This window comes from Lagopus leucura, unplaced genomic scaffold, assembly GCF_019238085.1.
Source record: "Lagopus leucura isolate 7727_CA_CO unplaced genomic scaffold, USGS_WTPT01 Super-Scaffold_73, whole genome shotgun sequence".
NCBI classification, from domain to species: Eukaryota; Metazoa; Chordata; class Aves; order Galliformes; family Phasianidae; genus Lagopus; species Lagopus leucura.
In genome coordinates, this window is record NW_024962252.1 from 46,131,843 (window position 1) to 46,148,104 (window position 16,262).

At 37.3% G+C, this 16,262-nt stretch overlaps 1 protein-coding gene across 1 annotated transcript in view; it reads right to left on the reverse strand.

Annotated features, from left to right (window-relative positions):
- The window catches only part of SAMD3 (sterile alpha motif domain containing 3), a 31,878-nt gene extending 15,942 nt beyond the window's left edge, over nt 1-15,936 (reverse strand). The window contains exons 1-4 of the mRNA XM_042893256.1: nt 15,858-15,936; nt 14,987-15,173; nt 3,689-3,862; nt 3,293-3,377 (exon numbers count right to left, since the gene is read on the reverse strand). Coding sequence (XP_042749190.1) covers nt 3,293-3,377; nt 3,689-3,862; nt 14,987-15,173; nt 15,858-15,936 — 525 coding nt within the window. The remainder of the gene's footprint in view (nt 1-3,292; nt 3,378-3,688; nt 3,863-14,986; nt 15,174-15,857) is intronic.
- Nucleotides 15,937-16,262: the final 326 nt, after the last annotated feature.

The following is a 16,262-nucleotide window of genomic DNA, read 5'->3' on the forward strand; positions in this document are numbered from 1 at the left end:
CCACTTGCCTTGGAAATCCCACTTCGTCTGCCTGAACCACTAATGTTCCTTAACACCCTTTCTAATTCTGACCTTATACATTTACAGTTTGATGCAGATACCCTAGTGTGTTGCATGCCCAGCACAATTTATTTGTAAAAATCTTTATTTTCAAGGCTAAAAACAAACCTCATGTAACATTTCTCTGGTAAAATACTTTAAAAGATGACCATCTCAGACTATATTAACAACTGACATTTAAACATTCTTTGTGGAGATTCGGTTTGTTTCCTTTCGAAAGCCTTCATTTAGCTAGGAGATATTTTAGCTTTTTCTTTCATGTGGATGAATATACTGATACCTATGCACAGCTTTATATATCTCACAAAGTTCAAAACATTCCGTTGTTTTAGCCCGTCCTCAAATAAGTTAAGAGTTTTAACTAAATCTATTTCTGTAACAGGATTCTCATAATCTCATCCAGCTCCCTTCTTACATACCTCTTTCATGAACAAGACTGCTATGACATACATTTATGTGGTTTACATAGCAGGTAGCGTATCTTCTAAAAAGGATGGTTTTGTTGCATTTTTGAGCCAATTATTTTATTTTCTATGAATACTGGAAAAAAAAAAAATAGCAACAGGAACGTTTACCATGCTTATAAAGTAGTACAAGGATTAGTTTGTGTGTATCTGCCATGGGAGAGAACGGATTACACGCAGATTAAAAGCAGTAATTTACTAGAGAATAATCATTTTGCATGCAGCAGTTGCATAATCAAGCATGTCAACAGTGTGATCCTGGGTATCACTGGGATCAGAGCACTGCTGAACTCCAGGAGTGGCTTATACAGAACTAAGCATTTACTGACCCCCCCTCTGCCTTCCAAATATAAGTGTACCATTTTCAACATGAAATAGTCAGTGACTCCTTCCAAACAGTTTATTGTATACTCCTGAAGTAGGAGGAATAAAACATAATAATGCCTTGCAGGTAGTCAGAAACTATCACCCCAGTAATCTGACTGCTGTGACTATGAAATGGGCATTTTATATTAAAGCCTATTTTTCCTGTAATTACTTGAAAATAATGCTTTTGTTACATCATAGATCAAAAGCTTAATAATTTATCTCATGATGAAATCGAGATAAATATTTATTTATTTATATTTAAATGTCAGTGTGTTAATTTGGAGTAACACTATTCTTTATTATGGGAAAAACTCTTTCAGTAATCACTTTAAAACACTTCTTTCCAAAAGCCAATCTGAAAAGGGGATGGAGAAATTGGTTTCATTTCAACTGCTCCAGACCTTTTAAGTGAGTTTTCTCTCTTAGTTATTTTTTTAATGTTATGAAAGATTTATCAGAAATCCTAATTCCCTCTTCTGAGGTGAATAGCCTTAAATCTACAGCACATAGCTAAGTTATCAGTAACCTTATTTCAAAACTTACCCAGTTATATTAACCATAGCACAGAAAAATATTTTTCCCTACTGCAAATTCTCATGGAAAATCATAACCAAGAAAATAGAATTATAAATAATCTACAAATAAAACTTGAAACATTAAGCCTTTTACTAAAACCTGTCTTTGCAATGGAATGAGGTTGATAATATTACTCAGTTTCTACATTATGCATACCACAATGTTTACATTACTTAAAGTAGTTTGGAGATGAAAACAAATTGCATCCATTTTTGTGGGGAAAAAAACCTTAATGCTTTATGACAACATTTGTTTCTGTCACAAAAATGTAGTTCTATTCACGAGAATTTAGGCAATTTTTGATTTGTTGCTCCATTGCAGATGTTTCCTCTGTTCAAATTCCTGAGCTATTTCATTTCCATGAATGTTTAACAGGAGTTGTAACACTCCCAATATGAAGTTTTCCATTGAATCAAGCTCTTTACACTTTGATGTTGTATTCTTGATCAGAAGCAAAAAAACTGTTCTCCCAAAGAGATTGAGATCTCTCAAAGGATGAAATTTTCATTTTCTCCATCAAAGCACAACTGCCATTGTGCACCCAAGGCACAAACATACACACATGCTTGCCATGGACGAATCCAAAAAAGTTTTCATGTTCTATTCTTTTCCTGTAATGAAACTCCTCTGAGAGCCCATCCTAAGAATTTCTATTTTAAGATTTTTAAGGTTATAAAAAATTCTTTGGAAGAGCCCAGATGTGCACTCCATGCAGCCCAATGGAGCCATGATATTGCCCAAAACTGGGCAGTGGTCTCCCACTGAGACATGCAGAGAGATCTTCTGGATGAAGACACACTGATCTGAGGCTCATTCTTCTGTTGCGTTTCTCCCTTCCATGAGCTGTTTTTTTCTTTCATCCCTCTCATTTTACAGATGAGGCTGAATCCAGACCTTGAATATCCACCATCTAACCATCACTTTTTTTTTTTAATTTTGAAAATCATTTGCTTTTTAAATTCTCAAAATCATTTGCTTTCTGCAGTAACTATGCATGTTGTATGTATGCATGTTGAAAGTTAACAATCTCCTCTGAGTCCCACAAGATTTTAAAAGAAGTTATAAAAGTATCACATTGCAAAGCAATGATGAGAAGTCAGAAGGTGAATGCTGTCCTTGGAGACCATAGACATATTTTAAAGTCACAAGGGAATGGGAAAAAATGTGGTTCAAATTTGAGTTTTCTTCTTCCATTGCTTTCAGTTATAGATCAGACTTCCCAAGCAGTGTTTAAAAGCTTTCTATTTTTATTTTTTTTAATCTGTGCCTAGATTCCTGACAAACCTAAAACTCAAACATTATGTCAGTGCATATCTAACATTCATACGATTATAACACATTGCAAGAGGGTAAATCATCTGTCAGCATACAGAAAGGTTTGTTTCTGTTTTATTGGATTTTTTAAATTTTATTTCATTTTTAAAGACTTGGCTTCTTTTTAATTTTAAAAAAGAAAAACAAAATCACCACTACTCAAATGTACCCTTTGGGGGAATTCAAATTAGAAAAAAACAACTGTACACAGTTTGCAATGAGGGATCCAGGGACTGTTTTTTGTGTCCCTGAAATTATCTCAGGGTAGCTTTGAGAAGTGGCACATAGTTGAATTAACCTTTGATTAACGTAATGAAATAAGAATGTGATTTGGCAGGCATGTCAAAATGAAGCTTACAGCTCTGAATTAATCCAGTATACAAGGAATTGATATTGATTTGCTCTGAAGTGTTATTTTCTTGTGATCGATTATGCTAGGAAGAAAAGAAAAAGAAAAAAAAAGGAAGAGTTATTTCAATATTTTAACGATTACTGTTTACAACACTTACAAAGCCACTCCCATCTTCATTCAGGAAAGGGTATGCCTGCATCAAAGCCCCGACAACAATGTTGTACTGCTGGCTGTTTGGATACCTGTAGAAACAAGGTCAAAGAAGGAATTGGTGCTCTAAATGGTATTTGACACTGTCTGAAGGCCATACTGATGCATATTAAACTGACAAAATGTTCCCAAAGTATTTCTAAGACTATCAGTTCCCCTTTAAATAACAAAGAGAACATCTTGAAGATTTCACGCAAATCTTACTATCAGCTTCAACAGGTTTTCAGGCTTAAGCTTCCTCCATGTAAGAAAGCACATTAAGAATATCTTTACATTCATCTGAACATTTAATTCTGCACCCAATTAGTAATGACCCAAAATAAACCTAACAATGTTTACTTACAGCGATCCTGCTAGGTACTTTGTCATGTCTGCTTGCAAACAGTCAACCATCCTTATTCTCATACTGTGGTCAGGGTATTTTTTTTCTCCTAGTACCATCTTGACATCGTAAGGAAAATTTGGTAAAGTATAAGAACATGTCCTGCATCTTGCAGAACATAATTTCAGATCTCCACTGAAAAAGATTATATAATCATGAGCACTTCTTTGATAAGGCAAACAAGTATGAAGGAAAAATAATCAAAAATTCAACACAAATTAAAGTTATCACTATATATATTCAGGGCTTACTGTCTTCATTTCTACATTTTATGTAGCACTCACAAAAGCTGCAATTAAAACACGTGGTGCTAAAGTATGTCAAACATGAAATGTTATAATCCACATTACACAAATTGCCACTAAGTGTTCACTAAATGAAAGCAGAAGGCACAGCGGAAGTAATCACTGGGGACTACCACTGTAAGATAACCATCACCTACCTTCTTTTATAGTGCACTTCCTACAGTCCTTCTAATTAACTAGTGATTGTAAAATGAACAGATTAATAGAATAAATTATTATACAGTATATTAGCCGAGATTGTCCTCCCAAAGGAGAGAGCAAAGAACAGGATGAGGACAGTTAATCAGTGTAAAGACTAGAAACAAAGCACAAGTAGCCTGTGTGTCAGCCACACCTACAACTCTAAGAAGAGCCATCAGCACTATGTGCAAATACCACACCTTAGCTGGTGAAAGCCTGTGACAGGAAATCCCCTCTAGCTATAAGGAGTGCTCTCCTCTACAGAAGTGGCAAACTGACGCTGGAAGAACATGAAAAAATAGAGGATAATTGAGCTTGAAGCATCTAAAAGATGGTCCTGGCATCCTCAGACAGCTTCCCAGTACTGGCAGCCCAGAGCCAATAAAGGAATTTCAAAATGGGAGGCACCAAAAATAGCTAAAACTATTGTTATGCCTATAAACTCTGTAATCTATGTTTGCTTTAATTTAAATTGCAGAGAGTGATTTGGAAGCAACTAACAAGCTTACAGAAACAACAGTTTCTGCCATTCGAACATTCTCTTGAGCAACCTACTCTTGGAGTAGATGGGCTGCAGATGTTCCTTCCCACCTCAACCATTCTGTGATCATAGAATCATAGAATCACCAAGGTTGGAAAAGACCTAAAAGATCATCCAGTCCAACCGTTCACCTATTCCCAGTAGCTCCCACTAAACCATGTCCCTCAACACAACATCCAGTCTTTCCTTGAACACCCCCAGGGTCGGTGACTCCACCACCTCCCTGGGCAGTCCATTCCAGTGCCTGACCACCCTTTCTGAAAAGTAATACTTCCTAATGTCCAGATAATTAATTAATTAATATATATAATATATATAATATATTATATTAATATATATAATTAATATATATGATAATAATTAATAATAATAATCTTTAAAAATGCTATAATTACAGATCATAAAAGTGTCTGCTCACACAATATTAATGTACAAATATCTACATCTGATCTAATGATCTGGACTCCTTTTATATTCAGGGAGGAAACATTGATAAATGATGGAATAACTGAAAGACATCTAAAATCAAACCAGATGTTCTCTTCTATTTCTCTCCAGTCATTTTTAAGGAAATTGAAACAGTCACCACAGTTATTGAAATCTACGCTTTATACACCTGAAGTTAGTCAACCGCTACTTTGTAAGAGAAAGCTCCCATCCTACGAGACCCTGCAAAGAAAATTAACTGTATCCCAGACAAAACCATGGCACAGAAGAACACACTGCTATACTTCAGTCAAGACAGTATTTAACTCCTAAAACTCTCTTTGGTAGCTTCTAAACAAGGTCTGCAGTCTTCACTGGGAGGTTATCCTGTCTAGTCTGTTTCAAGGAAGAAAGTAAAGAAAAACCCATGGCGGCCAACATCTTCAGGGTGTTAACTGCCATACCAATGGATAAGCATCTGTGGTAGCTTAATTTATAGCACTTTGAAATACTATTCTTCCGGGAGGCAGCTCATTTTGGGCCCATATAGCCATACTTATGGCCTCACTATCTTATTGATTAAATTAGTCAGTAACTCCCTACCTTGGTAACCTTTTTATACTACCACATCTTGGTGTCTTTTAATATAAGTTGGTAGCTTGCAGGCTTGTGAAAGCTCTACAGACATTATACAACTGTACCACTTTCAGCACTACTGAAAACTGATGCAAAACTTAAAAAGAAAAATTTAGATACTGTCACCTGATCCTCATAATATTAATCACAGTTGCTAGTAGTATTCACAGCATTATTGGTTACCAATCCAGAATTGGTACAAAATGGTCAGGGATGCAGCATCTCCAAGTTCAGCAGCTTTTGTGGGACACAGATAGTTAACAGTAGATGCAAACTGTAGCAAACTTGCATAAGCACTTTGCAGTCACACCACACAGAAAAAAAATTACAGACACATCCCTGCAGACATTCTAATGTTCTTTTTTGGTTACAAATAATTATAAAAATGAAAAAGCAATTTTGAAATTACTTGGAAATCCTCACTATGCAAATAGAGTTCATATGTTCAGTGTAGCATCAGATAGGAAACTTAGAGCCTACAGGTTTGAATCCTGCACATTCACCAGCTCCACTGAGGACAGGCAGACAGGCTGCCAGTAACTAAATATTATTTTCAACAAACTGTCATGTAAATAATAAAATGGCATGGGTTGAAAGTGACTTCAACGATCATGTAGTTCCAACTACCCTGCTGCAGGCAAGGTTACCCAGAATTAATGACTGAATAATTTATGTTTGACAAACTCCACTCAGAAATGCAAGGGGTGACTTACTTGAGTCCGAGGACACTCCAAAACTCCACTATGTAAAACAGCAATTACTAGGGCAAACTTGAGCCCGATGCTCATCCTAAGTTCCTGATAGAAAACTGAGCAAGTATGCTAAGAGTAGATTGGATGAGACTTGGGCTTCCATATACAATAAACCTTAGATTACTAACTCTGAGGGAGCATGCTTGATTTGTCAAGTCACGTCGTATGTATCTGAGGAATAAAGGAATGCCACTTTCTAATACCACATTGAAGTTAGAGTTTTCTTCCTGGAATTTAGATTACACAGGACATTCCAGTTTTCCTCTACCACCTCAGCTACAAGTCAGTTTTCCAAATAATTATAGTCACAAAAAAAAATAAAATGTTGTTAAGGTGCCATGATTCCATGGCAATGCTCCCCTCCACCAGGCCCTCTGCATCTGTCAGTACAAAAAAGTTCTCCAAACTCCATCTCATGCTCCAAGTTTTTCTTTACTCTTACCCAATAGAGAATCTCCAAACTCTCCAAACAAGATCAGAAAATTTCTTTAACCTCCATGGTGCAAAATATTTGACATTTTATTAGCTTTTCCAAAAAAATCATTGCTGTAGGGCAGTCATATTACATGTGTGCAGTAATATTTTTAAATGAAATGCAAGCTTGTTTGGAAAATGACAACTCCACTCTAAATGTTATTCCCAGAAACAATCACTGGCAAATTTGTTTACCTTGAAGAACAGTTCAGTTAAACTGCAGATGCACTTTGATTTATGCATATAGCTGAGAACTTCCTTGTTAGCAAAGAACAGAATTACAGTTAGATTTAAGTACAAAAATGTGGCCTGCTTCCAATTTGAGACACAAAGATAAAATTAAAAAAGGTACACTGCTGTCTTTCCTCTCAGTCTGTGAGACATTTGACATTGCAATTAAGTCAGCCCAATAACTGTTGCAGTCTCCATCATCCCCTTGCTGTCACAGGTCCTTTTCCTTACTGGTACAGGGAATCCTGTTGCTTTGCATCAAGTTATTTCAAGAAGCCATAGAACAGAACAGAAAAAATAAAATTAAATAAATAAACAGAACCCAGATCTACATGTATTATGTAACCTCTGGGACTCCAAAACCCTGAGGGTATCTTCCTTCATTGCAAAAGAGACAAAAGTTCTTACATCTCCAGTGATGGACTCCAACCATTCAGATAAGTTTCCAGACGGTTCAACTCCACAAATCTATGGTATTCATTGCTGCCTGTTCCATCATCGTGGATCCTAGCATCTTAGAGGACATCACAGCTAACCAGAACCCTAGTGACATTGGCAGCTTCCTATGTTTGGCATACCATGAGTAGTCTCATAGATTCTTTTGTCCTCTCCACAGGGACAGGTCTAGCCTCTAAACTGAATGTCAGCAGGAGGTTCTGCCAGAAGTTCTGTAGGTTGAAAAATAGTCCAGTCTGAAAAGCCACAGAGTAAGGAGAGGAGGCAAGGAAGCCCGGAACCTACAGATGTGAAGGAAGACTGCAGTTGCGTGAAGTGTTCCACTTCCCTAACATACGTATCATATACTTTTAATCTTTACAGCCTTAAATATTGACATGCAGTTATTTCTACAAAAAGAAACAATAACAGATGATTAAACACTATTATTTCAATAGTGGGGGGAGGAGGGGGATGTTGCAATCTACATAGTGCTTGATGATGCCTTTTATTTTTACAGTTGCCACTAAACATGGGGGCAGGTAGACTGAACAAGTTACTTGTAGCAACATTATGCTTCAGCAAGCTAGCAGGAGCTGAAAAACAACACAAGACAGCTATCTATTTTCCATATTCCAGCTTTTCCTGCAAATCCTTCCTACAAAATTCATCAGAGTCAGCATGAGCATGAAGTTACAGACAAAATTAATCAGCTTAAAGAAAGTTTACAGAATACAAACACAGGCTTCTTCTAGAGAACCAAGATTTTTTAATGGCTTACATTCTTAAGAGTTCTATTACAGAAGTGAAAACTCTGAGCTTTGGTTTCCTGCTAGTACAACGGTTGCAGGCAGAACTGCCATCTAAATCAGGATTTTTTAAAGATAAAAATGTGTTTATTTGTCTTCACTCACATGTGTTTTACAATATCCAAATAATTTTGTATTTGTTTCTGTGACTTTGCTAGATCTTTACAATGCAGTGCAGCTAGTAGTTACTATTGCCTTCAAGTCTGGGCTTATTTCTAGTATGGAAGGCAATTAACAAAATTTTCTTCCTTTTTTTTTTTTTTTTCCCCCCCACTTCCCCCCCCCCCGTGTATGTGTGTAAAACTCACATCATCATATGCATATATCCAGAACTGCTGACCTCAAGTGTTCAAAAACTATGAGATCAGTTGTCATGACTTCATATTAAGGCAAATAATAAGGCAGCAAATGGGAAATACTGAGATATTTTTTGTTTGTGTGTTCTAGTTTAAGTTCGTATTCTTAAGACTCCATCTGCAATGACAGGGAAATTGAATTCTCACATAAAGAAGACTGAGAAAAAAGTGAAGCAGCAGAAGTTCTTGCAACCTCAAATCCAAATCCCAAATTTAGACATTTGTCCCCAGATCCCATGCAAACCAAACACAGCACAACCCAAGTTTCTATGAAAATCAAGTAACAACTGAATTTATGACGAACTGTTAAAATCAACCAAATAAAATGAATTATAGTATGATATGTAGAATCTACTATTTAAAAAAAAAATTGTGGATTCAGAAGTATTAGAATAAATGCAAGTAAGAAAGACTTAATCAATGTTCTAAATAATGGGCCAAATGCAACTTATGTTTCTGGAATCTCTAAGCATCAGTTTTTTTAAAGGTGTAATCAGAGGAAGCAGTTGATATCTGCACATCCAAACAAATTATGAGGTACTTCTTTCCTTCTGCTTCTGACCTTTTTCAGAGACTTTGCACATCTGCTTGTTTTTTAAAAGGTTGTTCTTCATGCTCATATGAACCAGCTGGAAAAAAATATCATATCCACTGGAAATAATTCTCACGATCTCAACAATACAGTTTCTGCATTGAAACAAAGAAACTATTAAGGTACATAAACATGGGAACTTTCTAATGTCAGACATCTCTTAAGAACTATGGTTTCATATGTGCATGCTTAAAACACTACAGACCAGCAATGCTGATGTAGGGATAATGGCATCTTGCAATTCTGTAGGTCCACAGTGACAATTTTAAATAAATTCTTTAAAAGTTATTAAAAATATAAATTATTAAAAGTAAATGAAGCTGAATTTAAAATAAATATTCCAATTTGTTCATGTATTAACACCTTGTAGGCCCAAGCTGTTGGATAATAATCATGTCTTCCAAATCTGCAGCAAATGAGAAGTCCAAAGGCAGACAAGGCTAGATGGGTCTGTTATCTTGTTTGTGCTCTCAAACCTGCTCTGCATAAATGACTTGAAGGCATTCAGACTGTGAAGCTGTTGTACTGCACTTGAAAGCCACAGAGCACATTTTTATAGGAAGAACAAATGTACAAATAAAGCTGTACTAGGGCATCACTTAAAGCAAACATCTGGACCATCACACTGGAAACAGCAAAAAGAAGTGATGTGTTATGTGTATCCTCTGATAAACAAGTACCCTGAGAAAAGGCAGAGAGGACAGAAACCAACCAATAAATGCTGGTTTTCACAGCAGTGTCAGGCATTTACAAGCAATGACAGCCTCTGTCTTAGCAACAAGATAAACATGAGGCTGCCAGGAGCCATGAGACTGCTAGTGCTCTGATAGAGAAGAGCAGGTATTGAGGAAATGTATTCGTTGAGTTGCCCTCTGCATGCTATATTGTAGTCTTAACAGACAACGACAAGGGAACAAGAAGTTCTCCTCTCTGGAGCTCAACAAAAAGACTGCCTGTTGTATTTCTGTGTGTGTTAACAAAAAGCTATTCTGCAAGAAAGATAAAGCCATACAATTGCTGCAGCCACTTGCTGTGGTTTTGTATTTAAACAGTCTTCTCTGCTCTCCTACTTAGTAACGCAGAAGATAATTTAACAGTTGTTAGAACTACCTACGGAGGTAAGATACAGGTAAATTTTAAGCCAACTCACCAGCATTAATAATACATAAAAGAACACATTTCATTTAAAGCAAACCACACTGAAGCTATAACTTCACAGGTCTTTTTTTTTTAAAAAAAAAAAGAAAAAAAAAAAAAGAAAAAAAAAAAAAGAAAAAAAAAAAAGAACAAGAACAACGTTCAGATTGGAGAAAGGAGACAGAAGCTACAAGTCAATCAAACTGAATTTTTAAACCACCATTGCTGAACTAACTTAACCCCTGCCAGAACTGACTGAAGGGTTGCTCGTATGAACTGCTCTGCCACCAGATTAATGGTGGAAGTGGGAGAGCCCATGAAAGAGGAGTGGAAGTTTTAATTGCTCCTAGCTGCTCTTCAAAATCTAGCCAGACTGGTGAGAAATGAGTATATATCCCCCTTCCTTTTCGGAAGAAGACAATGCAGAGTCATTAGTACAGTCACCACAGTTTCCCTCTCCCCATTAGTTAAGATGAGAGAAGAGGATAGGGGTGGATTGGGAAAACCAGACAAACAAGCAATGCACAGACTTTAAAATATCAAATTTAAAACAATATGGGAGGAGGGGGAGAAGGAGAAAAAAAAAGAAAGGAAAACCCACTAGTTAATCTAACAAATACCAGATTAATATTATATACCAAAATGCAAAAAATAGGTTTAATTATTCTGATGCAGAAAACTGCTATTACCGTGGCATGTAAACCCATAGACTAAAACTGGGTGTAAGAGAGAATGCGTGGAAAATCAGTTTCCAGAGTATATATATTAGCTGAATAAAGCAGGAATTACATTTATACCTTAGACTAAGAACTCATCCTTATGGTCAAACCAACCTTTTCTGTTCCCTTAATCAAATTTCTAAAGCAAACACCTTGTTCAACTCTTCACAACCCGTTCATAACCAGCATTACTCCCTCAAGAATATAAAACATGAAATTTTCCATCAGTAGTAGAACATGCAATGAAGGAGTACTGGGAGTGGGAAAAGAACTCTAAAATAGCACATTAATCAGTGGGTCAAGTTATAGGCATACCTAAACAGCAGCATTCATCTCCAAAAATAGCATTTAACTGGGGATAAAGCTAGTGCAGCAGTTATTAGATGCCAGGGATGTTCAATTCCATCTGCAGACCTAATCACTTCATTAAAACAGCTGTTTAGGAGGAAGACATTTGCCAGCTACTCATCTGACCTTTAAGAGAAACCCTCATACGATTTGCCTGGGTCTTCAAGATTATAAATCATCATAGCTCCACTGATTTTCTGTCACTTCACCAGGAGGGGCACTTCCATTTACAGCTGCCTTTCTGTCCTTCTGTTGTGCTTCTTTGCCTCAAGGTGAATTTGCATTGCTCTTTTGCAGTCCCTTTCTCTTAACCGAGCATTATGGGCATTTGAAATCTTTGTACTGAGAACATTTGAAAATACAGCTGTGAGAACACTTCCCAGAGCCAGCCTATTCTGGGTGAGGCTGATTCAGACAGCGCACTGTAAACTCTTTGAACAACACAAGGCAAATTACTCATCATTAATTAAAAATAAGCATCCTTTAGAAGCAGAGGACAAAAATCATCACTGCAAGAAATATTGGTGTTTTGTTCCATGGATTTAAATGATTTGGACTTGTTTCTCTAATAACTGCATTGGCAGGATCTTTGCGATTGGATTTTTTGTTGAAGTTTTATTCTCTTGAAGGTCATAGTAAGATTTTATTTTAAAAGCATTGACTGTGTGATTCACTATGTCCCCTTCTCTGTTCCCAGACAGTTTTATCCTTACTTCTTTTTTATTATTTTAAGTGATAAAATAGACACTTCTATGGAAGGACCACTTGTATTGAAATGGTGAAGCTATCAGCAATGTGTATGGGGGAGAATGACAGATGGGTGAGAAATGATAGCTGGGGGGCAGAAGGGGGTGAGCAGCCAGAGCCTCCCAGACAAGAAACCAGTTGCTATGAAAGAGAAACCGGATTTTTCTCAAGTAGTAGCTGAGCATCTCACAGGAGGAAAAACAAATCCTGATCTTGCTTCCAGATTATAAAGAGGCTCATTTTGATACAAGGAAAATAAGGCTGCAAATGAAATGGGCATGCCTATCTTCCCAAGCACTGTATTTAAAGCACCTTGAATACATGGATTTTTCTTATAACCATATTCCACTCAGTAATGAATAGTTTGCAAGATTATTACTGAAAGATACGGAGAAAAGAGAATTTCTAAAACTAATCAATAAAAACAAACCCACACTGTGCTGCTGGCACAAGGTAACTGTAAATTAGTGAGCAAGCACAGAGGATAGAAGACAGAAAAAGACTAATCTGACCTTTTCACTCATCAATTCTACTGCAGTTCAGCTTCTGCTCTTTTCTGAATATACATGATGCTGATACCATCCCTCAATCAAACTCAGCTCAATTACCCGACTCTGAAAAGATGAAAGGAAAACTAAACAATAATACTGCCTAACAATATTCTAATTACTATACAGTAACAAAATCCAAGAAAATAAACCTCTGGCTTGCAGGATAACTGCCACCTTCATTGCCTGGCATTTTCCAGTCACTAAGCAAAACTGGCAAATACTGTACATGGGGAGAGGGAAGAGAAAGGGAATTACAGAGTATTCAGTAGCAATTCATATTCAGCTAGAACTTTGGAACCTCTTTTTTTTTCTTTTCTTGAAGGCTAAGCCCATCTTGAACCTTTGAATCAGTTTTACATTACTCCAACCATCCTAACACCTCTGTGAACACTACCCGGTCTCACATCTGTCTGTTCCTGGTTGTTCGCTCCAACTTCAGCTAGTCACTTGCTCCAAAAACTTCTGATACCTGCTTCACTACATGCCGGAAATCCCTACTCCAAACCATTTATCTTCAATTTCACCTTTGCATCCTCCTCTCTCCCCTCCTCACTTTGCTGTTATTTCTTCTTGTTGTGCTGATAGGAAGCAACATTTGACAGTTTTATCCTGTAATACAGGGGCTGTTGTAATGCTGCCAGCATAATGACAGCTTACAGCTGTTGGGTTTTTTTTTGTTTGTTTGTTTTTTGTTTTTTTGTGGTTTTTGTGTTTTTTTTTTTGTTTTTTTTTTGAGTTATAGATCAGAAGAAGTTGTACAATTACTTGGTAATGTCTCTGTATGAGCTTCTCATACATACATAAACAGCTTCTGTTTGACTCAGAAGTTTCTCACCTTTCCAGTGATGGACACAAGATCCTGATTTCCTAATTGTCCTAATCCAAACTGCTGGAAATGCAAATCAGGCTCGGTGATTCTTTACAAGACCATTACTACTATACAGAAAGCATTCACTAACTGCACTTGGAACTATGTCCTGTTAACAGCTTTGATTTTGTTCCTAGGAAAGAAATTGAACTAAACTCAATTCATACACAAACGGAAGATGCACTGAGGACAGGATGAAGAAGTGGGCAAGCACCCTCACGAGCTAGGATAGCATTTACGAAAAAATGTCAGGGAAATACAGCTGACAGCTCTTGTAAAGATCAGCAGCAGGACAGACAAGGTAGTTTATTTTCATGTGGACTCAGGCCCCACTGTCACTGTGGGACTGCAGACTCAGCCATAGGTGATACTAGCAGGAAACATTCATGTGGCAAAAATGCTCATCCAGTAAAAATTGAAATTCAGCCTTACATCACGAAGCAACACAAAATGCAATCTAATGAATGCTGTGGGTCTATGAATTTCTGTTTCTTGTGCAGAGAGAGTGAAATTATTATGTTATCACAGAATCACAGAATGGCCCGGGTTGGAAGGGACCTCAAGGATCATAAATCTCCAACCCCCCTCCCACATGCAGGGCCACCAACCTCCACATTTAATACTAGACCTGGCTGCCCAGGGCCCCATCCAACCTGGCCTTGAACATCTCCAGGGATGGAGCATCCACAACCTCTCTGAGCAGCCTGTTCCAGCACCTCACCACTCTCATAGTAAAGAAATTACAACAAAACATTTCCTACATAGTGTTCCAGTCAGAAGTCCTTAAATGAGGCCATTCTTACTGGACTTTGTTCAAAGAATGTTTGGAAATAACTGCCTCAAAAACTTAATACAGAAAATACAGAAAGTTTCAGCTAAAGTCAAAGTTCAGGAGTTCAATAACACTTTGTGCAAGTTAAAACTGGGTTCTAGGGCCAGAACTGGTTAAACCAATGGTAGTGTTCAGCAATGTTGATGCTCATGTGGTAATAACTGTTCACATTTGACATGCTGTTAGAGATCATTCAGAGTCTACATTTATAATACTGATTTCTTTTTTTAAGTGACAGCTGTAGAGCTAGTAAATATCAGATCTAAAATACCACAGAAAGAATGATTTCAATCAGACCGATGTTTTCTGCATGTACTCACACACTGATCTCTGGAAGAGTTGGCAAATCTGCTTTGCAGGCATATGCAAAGGATTGTAGCCCATGTTTTTGTTGCTTGTATTTATTAATCAGGTCCATTAGCACTGCTTGGTGCCCGATCTTCTTCACCAGCTGCTGCACCATACGATCATTCAGAGCCAAGAGAGCTGCTCCACTTACTTCTTCTTCTGCAGATTGAAGGGGATTACAATCACTGTGAGGTAATTTTGGAGCTACAGAGACATCCCACACGCCTAAAAACTTGATGGTGTTTTAGGTCAGAGTCAAAGATACTTTCTACTAACGGTGTGTTTCTTCAACTGCTTTAAAGAAATAATGTCTTTTAGGTACTGTCCTTTCCAATGCCGGAAGCTCAAGTCAGTGTCCAGTGTTCTCTTACCTTCCAGTAAGAGAATGCTATGTCTGAAATGCAATTAGTATTACACTGCTTAAAATCAGACCTTATTTTGACGGTAGCAGATTGTTTGTTTGTTTGTTTGTTTTTTCCATTTTCATAATGAAGAAGTGGAAGGAGCACACAGCACACAAAATGTTTTCTAACAGTTTCCCCTGTGCTATTATAGGGTTTATGTACACAAACACTTTTAGAGCATGCACCCTCTGAAATAATGCAACTGTAGCAGTATAAAATAGGCCCTGTAAAGCTTGTTGCACTGCCAGCTGTTTCTCGAGAGAAAGTGCTCCTCTTTACAAACAGCCTTAGACTTTCCCCCCTGCACTCCTGGAAGACCTCATAACGAACTTGCAGTTATTTTAGATGTATTACACGGATGCCAGCCCCAGAACAAGCTAAGCAGACAATTGAAAACATCTAAAAAGATAAAAGACACAGGAACAGCAAGAATTCCTACCGCGAAACTTAGGAACTAGTTCTCCTAAATTGCTCTGTGTCAGCCAGTTGCAGACTTGCTCCACAGACCAACTTTCCATCTTTAGGTGCTGCACAGTCAAGTTTCACTGGGAAGCGAAAAGAGAAAACAATTTTCATGCTGAACTAGAAAAAAAAATAGAAAAAAAAAAAAAAGTACTTTGCAAATGCACTTATGTTTACATGCTCTGAAAAAAAAGAAAAAAAAAAAGAAAAAAAAAAAAAGTGAGGATAATCCAACTAATGCCAGTCGCGAATGACAACTTCCTTGAATCTCTCTTCACCTCCTCTCCTTTCGCTGCTTTCCCTCTGCTCCCAGAGACAGCCTCATTCCTTATAAAACACGACCCGCTCCAGCACCATTAACACCCAGGTTTCCATACAGAGA